General features: G+C 41.1%; 1 protein-coding gene across 1 annotated transcript in view; it reads left to right on the forward strand.

Moving 5' to 3' along the window:
• Positions 1 to 16,374, forward strand: part of LOC306961767 (neural-cadherin) — a 424,067-nt gene that overhangs the window by 298,570 nt on the left and 109,123 nt on the right. Inside the window, exon 27 of the mRNA XM_079554643.1 lies at positions 5,379 to 5,593. Coding sequence (XP_079410769.1) covers positions 5,379 to 5,593 — 215 coding nt within the window. The remainder of the gene's footprint in view (positions 1 to 5,378; positions 5,594 to 16,374) is intronic.

Below are 16,374 nucleotides of genomic sequence, written 5' to 3' on the forward strand. Positions count from 1 at the left end.
TGTAGTGTTTCAACAACATAATATTATCTTTAAAGGCACTGCTATGTCTTTCCCTTTATCTTCCTCATGCAACTGTTAAGTCTTCGCAGCTTTAAGTGATCTGAACCAAGATATAATCTGATTTATAAATACTAATGAATTCACTCAGTATTTGTGCACCGTAATTTTGCATAAAAGCAATAATTTCATCATAGTTTTCTCATGTCTTATGTCTATTTACATGGCCATCATTGCCCTGTTCAGCAGCAGCAGTAACAGTAGCTTTAGTAGTGTTAGTCATTAAAACATCAAATAATAGGCCTGTGATTATCTCTGAATGTAAGAATGCCAAGTTACATGAAATAGTTTTGCTAAGGAGTGATGTTCAGAGTGGTTCTTACATAACATAAAGTGGTAACATCGGGGCTGGGTTTGCTCCTGTTATCTCTAAAACATGGCATGTGGCGTGTGTCTGGGGTCGGAATTGGAATTGCGGGAAACGCGTCTTTGTGAAGTGCAGGAATTAAATAGATGACAAGCAGAGCGGCAGCCACTGTCAGCCCAGAGATACAGAGGCTGCCAGACTTCAATCACACGCTTCCAGTCTCCACCTGAGATATCTGCCAAGGGTTTTCTTCAAGTCGGATCAGGATGAATGTCGATCAGGCCAGAAAAAATAAGAATAAAAATACAACAACAACAGAAAACGCTATGGACACTTCAGCATGTAAAATACCTATACTCTTAAGAAGTGTCGCTTGTTTTACTTACTCCGCTTCTTACTTTATGTTTACTCACAGAAAAGGGAAGTTGGCTGTGAGATTTAAAAGAAAGAGTTGATTACTAAATTCTTCACTATACAGATTAAAAAAGCTATTGGGACAGTCTTCAGCCAAAAGCTTGATGGTTTGACTCTAAGACCTTGTGGAGTTTGCATGTTCTCCAAAACTAAATTAAAAGTTGTTTATTAGGCAAGGCAAGTTTATTTGTTGAGCACAATTCATACAAAGTGCTTCACAGTTGCATAAAATTACAAGAAAACAGATCAAATCAATAAAAAAAATCAGCATAAAAATTAGTCAGCCTGGATTTGAACATTGTCAGAGTTGAGGCCTGTCTCACATCCTCATGAAGACTGCTCCAGATTTTTGCTGCATGAAACTGAAACGCAGCCTCACCGTGTTTATTATGTTAGACTAAAACTATGAGTCTATGACTAAAAGGTCCAGATATTTCCCTCGACTAAAATATGACTAAATAAAGGTGAAGTCATCCAATTCCCATGACAATTTAGAAAAGCCTCATATTCTTTAAATTTGCGGCCAAATTAACAGGTCTGTGCTTTGTCCATGTGAAGAACAAACATGAAGCTTTGAATAAATGTAGTTATAATAAATACTATAAATACAAAGTTGACTAAATTAATCTTTTATTTAGTCGACAAAATTTACATGCAACTAAAACTAGTCTAAAATTGAAGAGGATTATTTCACTATATCATGACTGAAATTAAGCAACATTTTTGTTAAAGGGTCTATACGGAGTTTAAAAATGTTAAAATTATGTATTTTCCTCCCCCTACATGTTCCAGCAATGTCCTAATGTGTACAATGAGCCAAGACCTATTCACCACAACTGCCTCTAAAATCCTGCACTGTCACTCAAAATGTGTTAATTCGGGCCTGAATGCCTCATGCACGAGCTTAATATAATAGCTGCAGTTACACGTATGACCTGAGGTGGCAGTAGTGAGTATAAAATGGCAAACTTGCATCTAGCCCCTTTAAAAGAAAAAACTAAATGAAAATATGTTTCACTGCATTACATGCTCAGTATTTTCTTAAAGTATTTTCTTGACTTTTTCAAGCTTTACCTCATGTTATTATGTCATTCCCTCATTAAAAACATGCCTGAAGTGTTGCCTTGGCACATTCACGTATTTTTGAGTAATCTGTAAAAACTGATGGCAGCCATTTTAGGGATAAGTTTGCCTGATTCCTCCTAGCAACGCCTCCACCTCCTGGAGACGCCTCCGACCTTTCGTCACCAGCCGAGTAACCAACCACTGCTCCTCAGCAGAACCCCCTCCCCACTGAAGCCACTGACAGCGTGTGGAGGGGGCGTGTCTGAAAGGGTCAGAGGTTCTTAAAGAGACAGAGGCCTATTTCAAGACATTCGCTACAGCCATTTTGAGAGAGCAATTTTATACAAGGCAGTTATTCTAATTTACTGCATTTACAGACCAACAGAAGGTTTGGTCATCATTGTAGTGTGATATAGACTGGTGCTATGTGACTGAAAAAAGCATAATACCCCCTCTTTAAGACCTCACGTTCATAATCTTAGGTCTTTATTTTCTTCATTCATCCATTCATTTTTGGCCAAAACATGCTGTAGAAATGGTCAAATAAAGCAGTCGCTTAGTTGCTACAATTCAAACTAAACTTGCGGAGGCCCACGAATGTGACCCCAATACAATATAACCAAACTGAAGATTGAAAGAACATGCTGATAATCCAGACTCTGGGATTATTAGTAATGAGATTTGCAGAGTGACAGTGGGATTACGGCTCCCCCTGGTCCATGTTAACAAATACAATTCCCCACAGACGGTGAAATGAGCAAAACAAAGCTGCCTTAAGAGGATTCCAAAGGCCCGGGCACCGCAACTAAAACTCAGAATGTCACGAGAATTAAGCTCGCGTTGCCAAAAATGGAAATACAGTACATGGCATACATCAAGTCAAGGAATATTTTAATCATTTCTATTTGCAGTCGATGCTGTTTACATTTTTCCCATTTGCTTGTCTTCTCATGCGTCCCCAGTGAGCGATACTCCCGGCTTTATTTGTTGTCATGTATTGAACGTGATGCGCGTTGTGGAGTTTCCATGTTAAGCTGCTGCGTGTGCATAATGTTAACGGGGATCAGAAGCGTCGGTACAGGCAAAACAAAGTAAATTTACCCATAAAAGGATCACAGGAAAATACAGTATGTACACACATGCAAGCATCACAGAGAGGGGTGTGTTTCTGCCAAGGTGTTTATGTTTGGTACCCAGGCTGAAGAAGATCACCAGGAAACAAGTTGACTCTAACAATAATTCCTTGAACCTTTGATACAGCTTCTAAAGCATAAGACTAAAGTAACATCAGTTTTATCTTGTGTGAATCTAAAACTGTTGAGACCAGAAAAAGGCAAACTGCTATTTGAATTTCTTTAACCAAAAAATGTTTGCCACAAAAAAACATATTTGGTTGAAGCGCCTTTAGCTTTGATTACAGCACGCATTCGCTGTGGCATTGTCTCAATAAGCTTCTCCAATGTCAAGATATCCATTTCTAAGATCTTTCGCACCAAGATCTTGTACTGATGATGGGAGAGTGCGACCACTGTGCAAAGCCTTTTCTAGCACATCCCAAGGATTTTGCGTGGGGTTTCGATCTGGATCCTCCGGCAAACAATCCAAGTGCGAACATTTTGGAATATGCCCGTGCCATCAGGGAAGAAAATATCCATTGATGGAATAACTGCTCATTTCGGATGTTCAGGTTGTCAGCTGATCTCTGTGCTTTGGACACGAACTGCCCCAGATCAGAACAGTTAGTTACATCCAGGTGGTGCCTTTTTTTTTTATCTAATAGTGTATGTGCAGTTGTGCTCAAAGGTTTACCCTGGCAGAATTTCATCATAGGCCTTGTTGACAACATAAAAAGTGCACCATACCTACTGTGAAATATGGAGCTGGTAAACTGATGCCCCTCCAGCAGAATAAAGTGAAGGTCCCGTCAGTGGCCGTCTCAGTCTCCTGACCTCAATATCATTGAACCACTGTGCGGGGAGCTCAAACGTGCAGTTCATGCAAGACAGCCCTAGAACATACAGAAACTGGAGGCGTTTTGCCAAAAAGAATGGGCCGCTTTACCATCACAAAAAATACAGAACCTCATCCACAACCATCACAAAAGACTCCAAGCTGTCATTAATGTTTTGATCAGGGTAATTTTGGTAATTTTGAATTAGTTCTTTGACCATAAATGGCTTCACACAACCACTAGCTATGAGTGAAAACAACTTTTTGTGTTATCTTCCTATTATCTTATCTTGTTATCTTGTTATTCTGCCAGGGTATATGTAAACCTTTTTGCACTACTGTATATGTATTTTGCTTTTATGTCCATTCATTCTTTCTTTCCCATTTAAAACAAGGCAAGGGGAAACAAGTAAAAGGGGGATTTGGAAGAGAGATGAGTTGTCTAATGCACTCATGCATTATCTCCACGTGCTGAATCTAGAAGGAGGCAGGCAGCTGGAGTGTGAATAACATCCACCAATGAGAAACAGCCTTATGAGATTCAGAGCAGATGCCCTGGAGAAATACCTTGTTCCTGCGAGCGGTGAGCGGGCTGCTCGTGCAATTTGCGTTTTTCGTAATTGGCACAAATAAGCATACTGGGTGAGAATGCTTCAAACACCTTTCACGTGATGTTAACAAAGAACGATGTGTAAAATAACATTGGAAGTTGCTGAGAATAAAGAATAACCAGTGTTAGTTTGAAAACTTTCCGTGCAAGGAAATTACAAATGTGGATTTGTTAGACTTTCTTTGCACCTGTAGAACCATTCTTGCATACTTATGGTCAAAATATCCCAAAATAAAAGTCGTGCAGACATCTGCGCCTGCAAAAACACATCACTAAATATGAATGTGGTTTACTTTCTTCTTTGCTTTGGATATTATCGATCTTGGCTTTTATTTTTTTTTATTTTTTTGCTTTACAAAACACACACAACTCAAATTAAATCAAATTACAGCCTATATGTATTCCAACCATGTTCATCTATTGATTCCTCTGACATTGCGTGTGAAACATAGCAAGAAGAAAGCTTTTCCACACCAAGCTTTAATCTGGGTATTTAAGGCAGGAAATGGGAAATGGGAAAGGTGGATTTTCACTTCTGCAAAATCCTATAACATTTATTACTGAAGGGAGTTGAAGAGCTACAATTTTGACTGGAAGCAGAATAGAACAAATGAGCGCTGATGTGAGGAAAGAGGGAAAGACAGTGTCAAGGGGGGAAAGAGAGAAAGAGAGAGGCTTTTCCGAGTGATGTGGAGATTCTCCCTGTGGTTTATTTCCCACTAATGAGAACATCTGCATCACACAGACAGGGAGATGGCCAAAGGGAAGGCTGCACAAAGAAAACTACTCCACGCTGGGATTCTGTATGGAAAACCTTAGAAGAATGAAATATAGTATGAGGCGGGGGGGGGGATAGCAGCGAAAAATAGGATCCGAGCTGTTTCCCCTCTTTCAATCCGTCTTGCCAAACACGGGTCGGAGAACTCCCCAAGTTTTACTAATACATACAATTTTGCTTTCCTCCTCCGCCCCCAGGTGCCAGTGCCCCGCGCAGTTCGAAGGGCCCGAGTGCCAGCAGAGCAAGCGCAGTTTCCACGGCAACGGATACGCCTGGTTTCCTCCCATGATGCCGTGCTTCGAGAGCCACGTGTCGCTGGAGTTCATCACGGACGTGGCTGATGGACTACTGCTGTACAGCGGCCCCCTGGCGCAGCTGCAGGCCTGGGACTACGAGGACTTCATGGCCATAGGTAACACAAACACTCACACGCGCGGGCTGTACCCGAGCACAAAAGAGCTGCGGGAGTCAGAGCAGGCGGCGCTGAAGTCCAGGAAAGTTTCAGTCAATAATGCATATATTTTCTGGATTTCCTTCTATTATCTCAGACGCAGGTGCTCCATTTGTTTGTTTTCTGCTGCAGCCTTTTAAGCTTGCCGCTGGTTTTGCCTCAGGGGTGACTTGGAAAGAAAACCTGTGTATTTTAACTTTAGGTTAACAGTAAAACTAATGATTTAGAGTAGACGGCAAAAGGAGCAATTGAAATGCATGTATTAGATTATTAAGGTAGTTCTGCGGTTTCAAAGGGATTTTTTGTTTTTTTGCTGCTGTTTCTTTAGTACAGGCTTACACTGCCTAACAGAAAAAACAACAGAAAAAAAAGAAAAATCAGCCCAAGTGACTTAAGCTTTGATTACAGCGCGCATGTGCTGTGGCGTTCTGTAATGTCAAAAGATCCAGTTTTGCATGCATTTTTCAGATCTTGTATTGATGATGGGAGAGTGTGACCACTGAGCTAAGCCTTCTCTAGATCATTCTGAAGATTCTCAATGACTCTGTGGCGGCGAATTCATGAGTGAAAATTATGTTTCATTATCCCTGAACCGCTCTAGAAATCCATTGATGGAATAAACTGGTCATTCAGGATGTTCAGGTGGTCAGCTGATCTCATTCTTCGGGTAAATAGTTGTAACAACAGGAAAAATGTGAAAGACATCCAGCAAACATTTGGGGCCAAGGCATAAGTTCCTCGGCCTAAACACCAAGTGGTTTTCAGGTGGAGTAAAATGGTCTCAACTTATTTAGCGCTTACACCTTCATCAGGCCCAGATTGCTTTACAGGAAAGGAACTAGTCACCCATTCACACACCAATGTACGCAGACACTGGAGGCAAGGTGGGTGAAATGTCTTGGGACACAATGACAATGTGCTTCTGCAGGAGCTGGGATCTGAACCCCTGACCTTCTGATCTCGAGACGGCCCGCTCTACCAACTTCGCCATTGTCGCCCAAGTAGCTTCTGAACCCGCATTCTACCTTTTATGACCCAAATAAAATATTAATTTCTACTCATTGGGATAAAATCACAGTTTGACCTGTATGTAATAAGAATAAATGTCATGCAAATGAACCCTGAAGCAAACCATGCCTTGATTTACTTATCTTCAAATAGTGCGCCCAAATGTAGTGTAAATGACCGCTCTCTTACGACTCTTATTTAGCACTTGAAATGTAGCTACTGCTGGTTTTCCAGCAAATAAGTCGATCATTTAAATGAGAAGGTCGCTTGTGGAGAGGAAACCTCAAATGCCCTATTTAAAGCAGAAAACAGTGATAAAACCCCACTCTCTTCCCATTATTTATGGATCTGCTCTCAAATGCAAATGTGTGTCCTTGGCACATGCCCTACTGTCCCACAAAGTTTCATGCAAATCAATAGTGGTTTTAAATAGTTCCGTTGTGTGACAGACACTTTTGAAGACAAAAGGCTTTCCCAGTAATTCTGTCCTTTCACCCACGCACATACACACAAACACACTTACCTAACCTTTACAAAGAAAGACACAAGCAGTGGAAAAAATGCAAATGTTCACTAATGATCACTCACGCACTTTACAAACTGACCCTTTTTTATGAACAACAATGATGAAGTGCCTTGCCCAAGGAATCATTCAGTAATGTTGCATGTCAGAGTAAAACACAAAGATGATACATATCCTGTTTGATGCCTATTGACATCTTTATTACAGGTGTGTCCATGCGCAGATGTTACAAACCTAAGGGCCTAATTTCTCAAAATGAGGTTTTCTGCTCTTTTGCAACAATATCTCCACTTTAGTAGCTCCTACAGACTCCAGACTTTTCATGGAGATTTTTAAAAATGATTTATTATGATTTATTAAGCTTTGAACCGCAAAAAAGACGGCAGAATTTGAACTTTTACACATTTTTTTTATTCATAAATAGCTTGTTAAAAAACTAAACAATATATCCTAAATAATCCCCATTGAAAATATGTTTGTAGCTAATATAGCAACAAAATCAAACCATAAATTTAAACCTGGCTCTATCCATTATTTAGATTTTGAATTGCTAATTTTGGGCATTTTTATAAATTCATACAATGCCTCACTTTTATATGAAAACATAAAATTACAGAAAACTTTCCTCATATTTCTATCAGTTTATTTTCCCCACATTCACCTGCAGTGTTTCGCCTCAATGTATATTTCCTCAAGTGGCATGTTTTCGCTTGTCGCCTTGTAGGGTCAGACACCTGGTCACCTCTCCATGAAAGAGCAGTTTAAATGAACACAATAGAACATGAAAAGTACAAATGAGAAGCCGGGGGAAATGGGCTGCCCCTATAAATCTCTTTGTTCAGTTAGCCCAGCGACTCGGAGATTGTTAGCGGCACCATGTATATCCATTCCAGGTTCAATTCCCCCAGTGTATTAACGCACCACGACCCGCGGATTAAGAAAGACAGTTATTCTTACACAGAAGCCAACCCTGATCGCACCTTCTCTTGATCTGATTGCCAAAGACAGCCCGTGCATTTAGATACCTTTTGATTCCCCTGTCAACCACCACAAATCCGCCTTCCGTATACAGTGCGATGGACAGTTAGCCGGCTTTGATGAACAATGTGTGAATACAGAATTGGATTTGTAAACCAGTGTGAGGCCTGCCTCCTTTGGGACAGTGTTGCTCTTTTGTTGTTTTGTTGTTGATAATAAAGGCGTGTGAATTGCAAGTGGCAGGCGCAAATTACCAGCAAACAGAACAAAATCTTCCATTTGGTTTATTTAGTGTTTAAATCCGTTTGACGGATGTGTTTTTATGTTGCTCCACTCCACACCGAGAGGTATAGGGCAGGAGCAGTCAGTGCAGCTGTTCATCTACTAACCAAAAGGTTGGCGGTTCGATCCACTCCATGCGCATTTGGGCGCTTTGACAATACACATCTAGTGATTCAATATCCACTCTTGATATGGCATTACCCAAGAGATCATCGCCCATTAACCTCAAGAATGCTGGTTTGAGCTTGTTTGGCTCGAGCCAGACTGACCCTCCATGTTAAGACATAAATGGGGATGCATTCTGGTATTGTGCTATTTGAATTTCGCTGACTTCAGCAAAACCAAGCAGAGCCAATCATAGCACGGGAGGTGGGAGTTAACGGTGCGTCATCTTCCGCGCTAGAATTTCTCATAAAACACACCAGTGCGCCTCCCGTAACCAAAACAGTGAAGATGGCGGCCGCAACACAGCGATCTTTTACCAGTGCCCTTTCTTCTCATTTAACTGAGCTGGACTTGTCTTTAAAGCCACAGGAAGAAGCTGCTCTGAGGGCTTTCACCAGAACATTTACTCGACTGCAGCCTGAATTGTTTGTAGACTGCATAGGACATAAAGCGTAGGGCGGCTTGCGTTGGATTGGTTCTCTCTCGTTCAAACTGCGATCGTGAGCCCCTCCTCGAGTCTCGATGCGGAAATCCTGTCCTATTACCACAATTCCAAACTGTCTTTATATGTATTTATAAATACCTAAAGAAAGTCAGTCTCGCTTTATGCCAGGCTACCCAGATTGATTGTGTGCTGTTGTTATGAATTTGTGCTAGGTGCCTCGCTCAACCGTTTCATCCAGTATGCTCTATATCAGCAGAATAATGGGTAACCAATGTCTCCAGCTGCCAAGGTTCTCTCAATCGCAGATCAGTTACTACTTTCTGTTTAAAACACTAGCATCTGAGATCCGGCTCATAGCCCATGATTTCCTCTGTTTGATTTTATGACAATCCAATTTCTGTTTATTTGGAGCGCGTCACCTAAATCCGGAAATTTGGGTCATTCAGAATAACTTAACAACTTCTCACACTTGTAATTAGAGTTTAGTAGTTTGCCTGTGAGTTTATTAGAAAAGAGAGAAAAGTCTTCTGGGTGATTTGAATTAGTCCTCTTCATTTGTATTTACTCGGGTCATCTTGCTTGTTTGTACAGTTGGACCATGCTTCTCTTTTAGTTAGTTCTGTGACAGAGTATATGCATAATCTGTCAATTACCCTCATATTCGCAGAGATAAGACAACAAGGCTTTGTACAGAGGACGGAAATGCGCCATGACTGGCTATTTTTTCTGGCAAGATGGATGAAATGTCCTGCCCAAGGACATAACCACAGAATGCACTGGTCAGATATGAGATGGAGCGGCCGACCTTTGGACCCCTGGACAAATGGTTTATGAAAAAAATATTTTTCAGACATGGTTAGTTCTCTGAACCCTCTCCTGATATGCACAAGAAATATTCAGGAAAATAGTGCACAGTCTGAAAAGGACTTAGCCATCGTCACCCCTAACACGATGAAGGTTAGGAGTGACCGTTTAGTCCTGTTAAAATGTGTCAGGCACATTAGGCCACTGGCAGCCAGGTCCAGTAAGATGGCTGCAGAAAATGAATAATGGAACGTGAAAATGGCTTGCATAATCAAAAAAAGGTGCTATACATTGTACAAATCCCATGCATCATAATTACTTTTAACAGTTTCCAATTAATGCATGTGGTGGTGTCTGGGGAGATGGAGGTTTATGCATGGCTATGAGTACACCGATTTCCAAAGAGTTAATGAGTTTGTTCGAGGAATAAAGGCAGATTTGTCGCCGCGCGGAGTGCAATTAGAGTCAGGCTGTACATATTTAGAGTTGTAATTAACTTGTTTCAGGGTTCAGCTCCTGCGTGTAACAAATCCAACGACAAGCCAGCACCATGATGAAGATTAATATTCCCGCGTCATGTTAGTGTGCCGTATCTCCAGATAGATCAACATGCTAAGCAGCACTAATGGGATAAAAAAAAGTTCTGTTGGGTGTTAGCAAACAGTAATCCAAGATAAATACTGACAGTCTGTCTCAGACAGTGGGATAAAATGCTGGTGGAAAAAAGGAAAATAAGGTAATTGTACAGTAGTAAAGTGTAGCTTAAAATACTGTTATTTCATAGTTATCAAACTGTGTCCCACATGACCTTTTGATGAAATAATTCAATAAATATGTACGTCCCTAAGTGTTGTACTTTAATATGATAGTTTTAGGTGTTAAATGTTTCTTAGGTGAGAAAAGGATTGGGGGAAATATACCACGGCACGTGCATTTGAAATTATTTTTCTTCATAAAACCACTCGAAGAAGACTATTGAGAAAAAAAAAATATCCAAAGGCATAAGAATAGAAAGCCTGTATGACTGTTGCCAGCTTTATTGCGTTTAATAACTGAAAAGTGGATGTTAGAATTCAGCAGAGGCGCATCATCAAAACTCTGTTTGTTGAGTTCAATTGACACAGTCTTGGGGTGTCTGACCAGAATATGAACTGTGTTTACGACCACAACAACAGAATAACTCTGCTACCTTATGATTAAAACATTAGCAGAGCACAAGGAGAAGGAAACATTCAGTCTAAACCTACGTGAAGTCTCTTCAGACGGATGCCCAAAGCTCAGAGCAGCAGTTACTTACAAAGTATTCAATGTGGAGACTTGGATTTGAAGAACAAGGGCTGTAACAGTAAGACGATGTGAGTGAGAACATGCTGCACCCAAGGCATGACTTCAAGTGCCATTTCTCCACAGTGTCTGTTCCTTTAGATAGACTTCAGGAGTATTACAGTTAGAGTGAAGCAGTAGTAGGAAATTCAGGAACTATTATGACAGTTCATTTATGAATGTCAAGTGGAACTGCTCATCTGCCTTTCTCGTTTGACCTAATCAGTGTCAACAGTGTGTTCCTTTTAAGATGTGCCTTGTTAAATGATGCTGTTCATTGAGTCTAATCATATTCCCCACTGTTGGACATCCACTCCTTCACACATACAGAGGCTCGGCGTCTTATTGGAATACTGCTTTGCTTTTTGAAGCCACCCACTCACTCGGCCCTTATCCTGCTGCAAGGCAACTGCAGTGAGCCAGCCCTGCTGCGCTGGCCTGGGAGCGAACACTCCGCATACACACTAATGCATCACTTCATCCAATCCCAGCCTCTGCACACGACACATTACATGTGGAATGGGCCTTCCCTCACGTCGGCTGTGTACAATGTGAACACAATATCAGCGATTGCAGTCATTTGAGGGCTTTTGCCGACACTTGTTTGTTTAGTTCTTTGTAAGGTCTGACGTCTGTGAGAGCTCCAAATCGGTAATACAAGAAGTGCACTAGATACACTGAAAAAAAAGGAATATAAATAAAAAGCACCCGAATCAGTATATTAACCGGTGTTACAGTTACAGTAACATAAAGTACATTCTTACACAGTAGTCTATTGCATAAACCTCTATCCAAGCAAAAAACAGGAGGATGCTTTTTATTGGCGGTCTATAAAAACCCCCACAGTGTGACCACAGGTACGGGAAGGACAAAACTCTGTCCCTATTATACCCGCTATTACCACATGGCCAACATCCAGCGGGTGTCAGGATAAGATATAGCCGAGGGATGTTTAATATGCATCACTTTCTCCGGCGATATTTATAGGCTGAAGTTTGTAATGAACACTTCTCCCTGCCGCAGACTGACATTACATTTTGACAAGTGTTGTCCTGGCTGGCCCAACACCTGTCTGGAGTGGCATTTACTTTGACATTGTTACAACCGGCTGTCACCACTTTGGCGGCGTCTTCTGTGCTGACCTGATCCCGAATACAGTATGGGGGATTACCGTGTGGCTGAGGGGCATAAATCTAACGGTTTCGTAACATGTCACATTAGACAGAAGTGTTATTTTAATAGAATCATTGGAGGGCATCATTTACCGGAAACTTGCAGTATTCCCCTGCTTTCTTAGTGCCATGAATATGATTGCTGTAGAATGCATAGTGTTCATTCTAAAACAGTGTAAAATAGGGGGCCAGGACTCCCTTGTTTAAGAGATTCCAGTCAAATAAAATGAATGTTGGCTTTTTTTAGTTTAGGTGAAGTATAACCAGTGAACAATAGTGCTGACTATACCCCTTTTCCTTTTCATTGCAAAGAAGTGTAGTCTGAAACTTTCTGTTATATCCACAAGTTCCAAAAAGCATTATTGACTGGCTTGTTAGTTAAGGGCCTCACCTGAGAGAGACTTCCTTGACTGGCAGTCTACGCAACGTCTAAACAACTTGAACTGATTGCGCGCATGCAAAGGGCCTAGAGACTAGTTGGAGACTAAAGCCGCAGCTGGTCACGGACATGTCTTCAAGACTTCCCTGGCTCCAGGTAGTCTTGGTGAAAACAGGTTTGATTTCAGCGGAGTCTCATGGTCTCCGACAGGTCTACCTGGTCTCAAGCAGCTGTGGCAACGTTGCAAACACAATTTTTTGTCCTCAACCTGTGACACATTTGTTTGACGTCCTCGCAATGAGATCTCCTTGGTATAGAACAGGTCTCAGAGACATTTCGGGGACGTCACAGAAATGTCTCACAGGTTGAGGACAGCAAGTGTGTTCATGACACAACAGCTTCAGACCGCATAGTAGACCACTCGGAGACCATGTAGAGACCACAGGGAGGCTTTTTTTAAGTCTCCATATGGTCTCAGCTGAAATCAAACCAGGTCGTTTTCACCAAGACTACCTGGAGACTCGCCTTATCTCCAGATGACGTCTTGGAGAAATCTCCATGACCAGTGGCAACTCAAGTCTCTCTCGGCCGGTGAATCTGACAAAGACATGGTTCTTACTCATCAAAACAAACATGGCTGCTTAGACGAGTGAAGAAGAACAAGAGAGGAGTTATAATGTTTGGCAGAATGTGTTTGGCTTGCATTTACTTCTGTTCTCCATTACCAAAAAAAGCAATCTTTACAATGGAAGATGCTGCATTTGTCTTGCGCCATTGACTCTCCACTCTAACTTGTCAGTCAATAGTTGTCACGGGACCTCCGGGACCTAGGTACCATTTAGCCACTCTTAGCATCATGTTAGGCTAATTGCCCGATCAGCAGGACCAAAGTTTGACCTCAGCTTGGCTAGCCACAATTGATTGTCCTTACGAACAAACGATTTCTGTTTGTAAAAGTCACACAATAGCAAATGTGACCGGCAGCGTTTGGTTTCCCTTTTTCACTGCGGAACATAATGAGAAAGCATAGTTTGTCCCAGAAACCTTTGTTCAGCTGATCAATAAGCAAATTAACAAAGTAAGCTGCATTTGTGTGATTACATTTGGAGGATTTTAGGAGGTTGGGTCAGAACCTTTTTTTTTTTTTTTACGGAGGGCCATATCCAAAAGCAAATCAGTTTATGTATGGTCACCTCCAATATGAAAGGAAATGTTTTCATAGGGTTTCCATGGGGCATTGAAAAGCATTAAAAATCATGAAAGGATTTTTGCCAAAATTATAAGGCCTTAAATGTCATGAAAAAGCATTAACTTAGATTTGAACTGGCATTAAATCTAGATTTATTAAAAGATTATGGCATTGCTCAACCATTTTTACTGTATAAGTTGGTGGTATAAGAATGGTAAAACATAATCCTAACCCAAAGTTTACTGTAATACACGTCATTTCAAATGTTAAATCAAGGGCAGCACATCCACACACAAAAATGCATATTATACTTTTCAGCTTTCACCCGCTATTTAGCACTATTCTTGATGAATGACCCTCCCAAGGGTAGAAAAAGGACACTAGCTTGGTCCATTCACCATGTTTTTTTTGTTGTTTTTTTCACAAGATATACTTCCAACCATTCACTGAATATGGATTTGATAGACTATAAAGATTCATTCATTCATAGATTGATGCCCTGCTACTACAATCCCATTGGCAATTGCACACTATGGGATTTTAAACCATATTGTTTTTATGAAATTTCATTATAGTCTTCGTTTTGATTATCAACTGGGGTTTATTTCATGTTTTACAGAAAAGATTCTATTGCAATTTTGCAGATCTCTAAAGCCAATTTTCAATTTTGTCACATTGTACAATAAAAATACAGGTAAAACAATACATTGAAAGTGAAAAATCATCATGTTAATGTTTTTCTTTTATTAATTTGTTTTAATTTGATTTTAATGCATCCTTGTTTAAAAGTATACAGCTTAAAGGGATACAGTAACTCCAAGAAGGATTGTTTAACATGTTTAACTATGCGGGTGGGGTTGTGGCCGATTTGTCCATCTCCGCCACTGTTCTTTCAAACAATAGTGCACATTTGACCTACAGTATGAGTCCTTTTCAGGTTAACACCACTTGCTCCATTCACTCTAATGTGATCCAGAATCCCTGTAGTGAGTTTCAATATTTTGATGCCAACAGCCTGTTTTTAAAAGTACTGCCATTAACTGTAAGTAGCATTTTCTTTCAGGCTATGGCTCTGATCTGTGCACCTCTGTGCTTTACAAGTACGAATCTTAAAGTGCAAATTATATGTCTGCTACCTGGCTGGCTGGAGCTGGTTGACAGATCCATTATACAGGATTTTCTCTCTATGTCGCACGCCCACTGAACTTGCACGATGCTTAAGTCTGTGTGCATTTCCTTCATATGTGTGTGTGCGTGTGTGTATAGGAAATGACCGAGTATGAAGCATGAAGCCTGTGCGGTGCCATGATTTGCAGCACTGTTTATGCTGCCCATACGTTCCTTTAGCTTGACATGTTTGCGTCCCGCTGGCCGTCAGAATGAGGACATTTTTCATATTTAAGAGCCCCATTCTCCGGGAGACTCATTCACAAATCGTATGCAACCCCCTCTCTCTCTCCCTTGCTCCCTCCCTCCATCAGTCACTGTATATCTTTCAGTCTTGGAGTAGGAGGTAATGAATTAGGTATGAGTGGAGAGAGTAGGCTGCCAGCCGTGCGTGGGTGAACCCTTTAAGAGCAAAGTCTTGTCCCTACCTCACATCGCCACTGGAGTGTTTTAAAGGGATGTGCGCCCCTGTAAAGATGGGTTCCCTGGACTCTGCCGCCCGCTGTTTTGTCCACGTGCTCGCCTTTCACTTTTGCTTTCAGTCAGGTGCTCCGCAGAGGTCTCCAGCGCTTTCACTCAGCATGGCTTCATTGAGCTTTGACGAATGTACAAATAGTGTTTTTTTTTTTTATTCATGCCATTGCCAGTGAAGCATTCTGTTTAGGTTCAAGACAAAAGTTGTGCTAGGGCTGGGGTTATTTTTTTTTAAAAGTCTAAAATGTCCACAACCTTTTGATTGGGCTTTTTTTCCCTTCCATCAAGGTGCTTTTTTTCTACCCTCTTTATTCTTCTTTAAATTCACCTGGAGAGCCTTGAGAATTTTGTGTGATTCTGTTTCTTTTTGTTTCAAAATTGCTCATTCCTGACTTTCCCAACAGTTTCCTGACATGCCCATTCTTTGTGGAGCAGAGCAGCATTGTAATGATTCGAAGTATTTGCCTTGTTGTTGCTTTTTTTGTTCACTCATTGATGCCACTTCTGGGTTTATGATTGCAAAAAAAATATGGCCCATATTGCACGCAGCAGTCTTGCCAACCACAATATACAGCAAGTTGGGCATGCCTTGCTCCTTGCCTTCTCCTCTTGCCTTTGAATTATTTTTGCGGTATTTCTTCTTGTTCACCATTTCCTGCTTCCTGATTTTGTTTTGTCGGCAGCGTTCATTCATTCCTCTCACTGTCTGTCATCTGGAATCTTTGCGCATGGCCCGGTGCCAAGCTTTGTTCCTGTTCGCCCTTGCATTCTTTCATTTCTTCCACATTTTTTTTTCCCATTCTGTCTCTTTCATCCCTTCTCTCCGTCTTGTC

The sequence above is a fragment of the Gobius niger genome (assembly GCF_951799975.1).
Source record: "Gobius niger genome assembly, chromosome: 4".
Taxonomy (NCBI): Eukaryota; Metazoa; Chordata; class Actinopteri; order Gobiiformes; family Gobiidae; genus Gobius; species Gobius niger.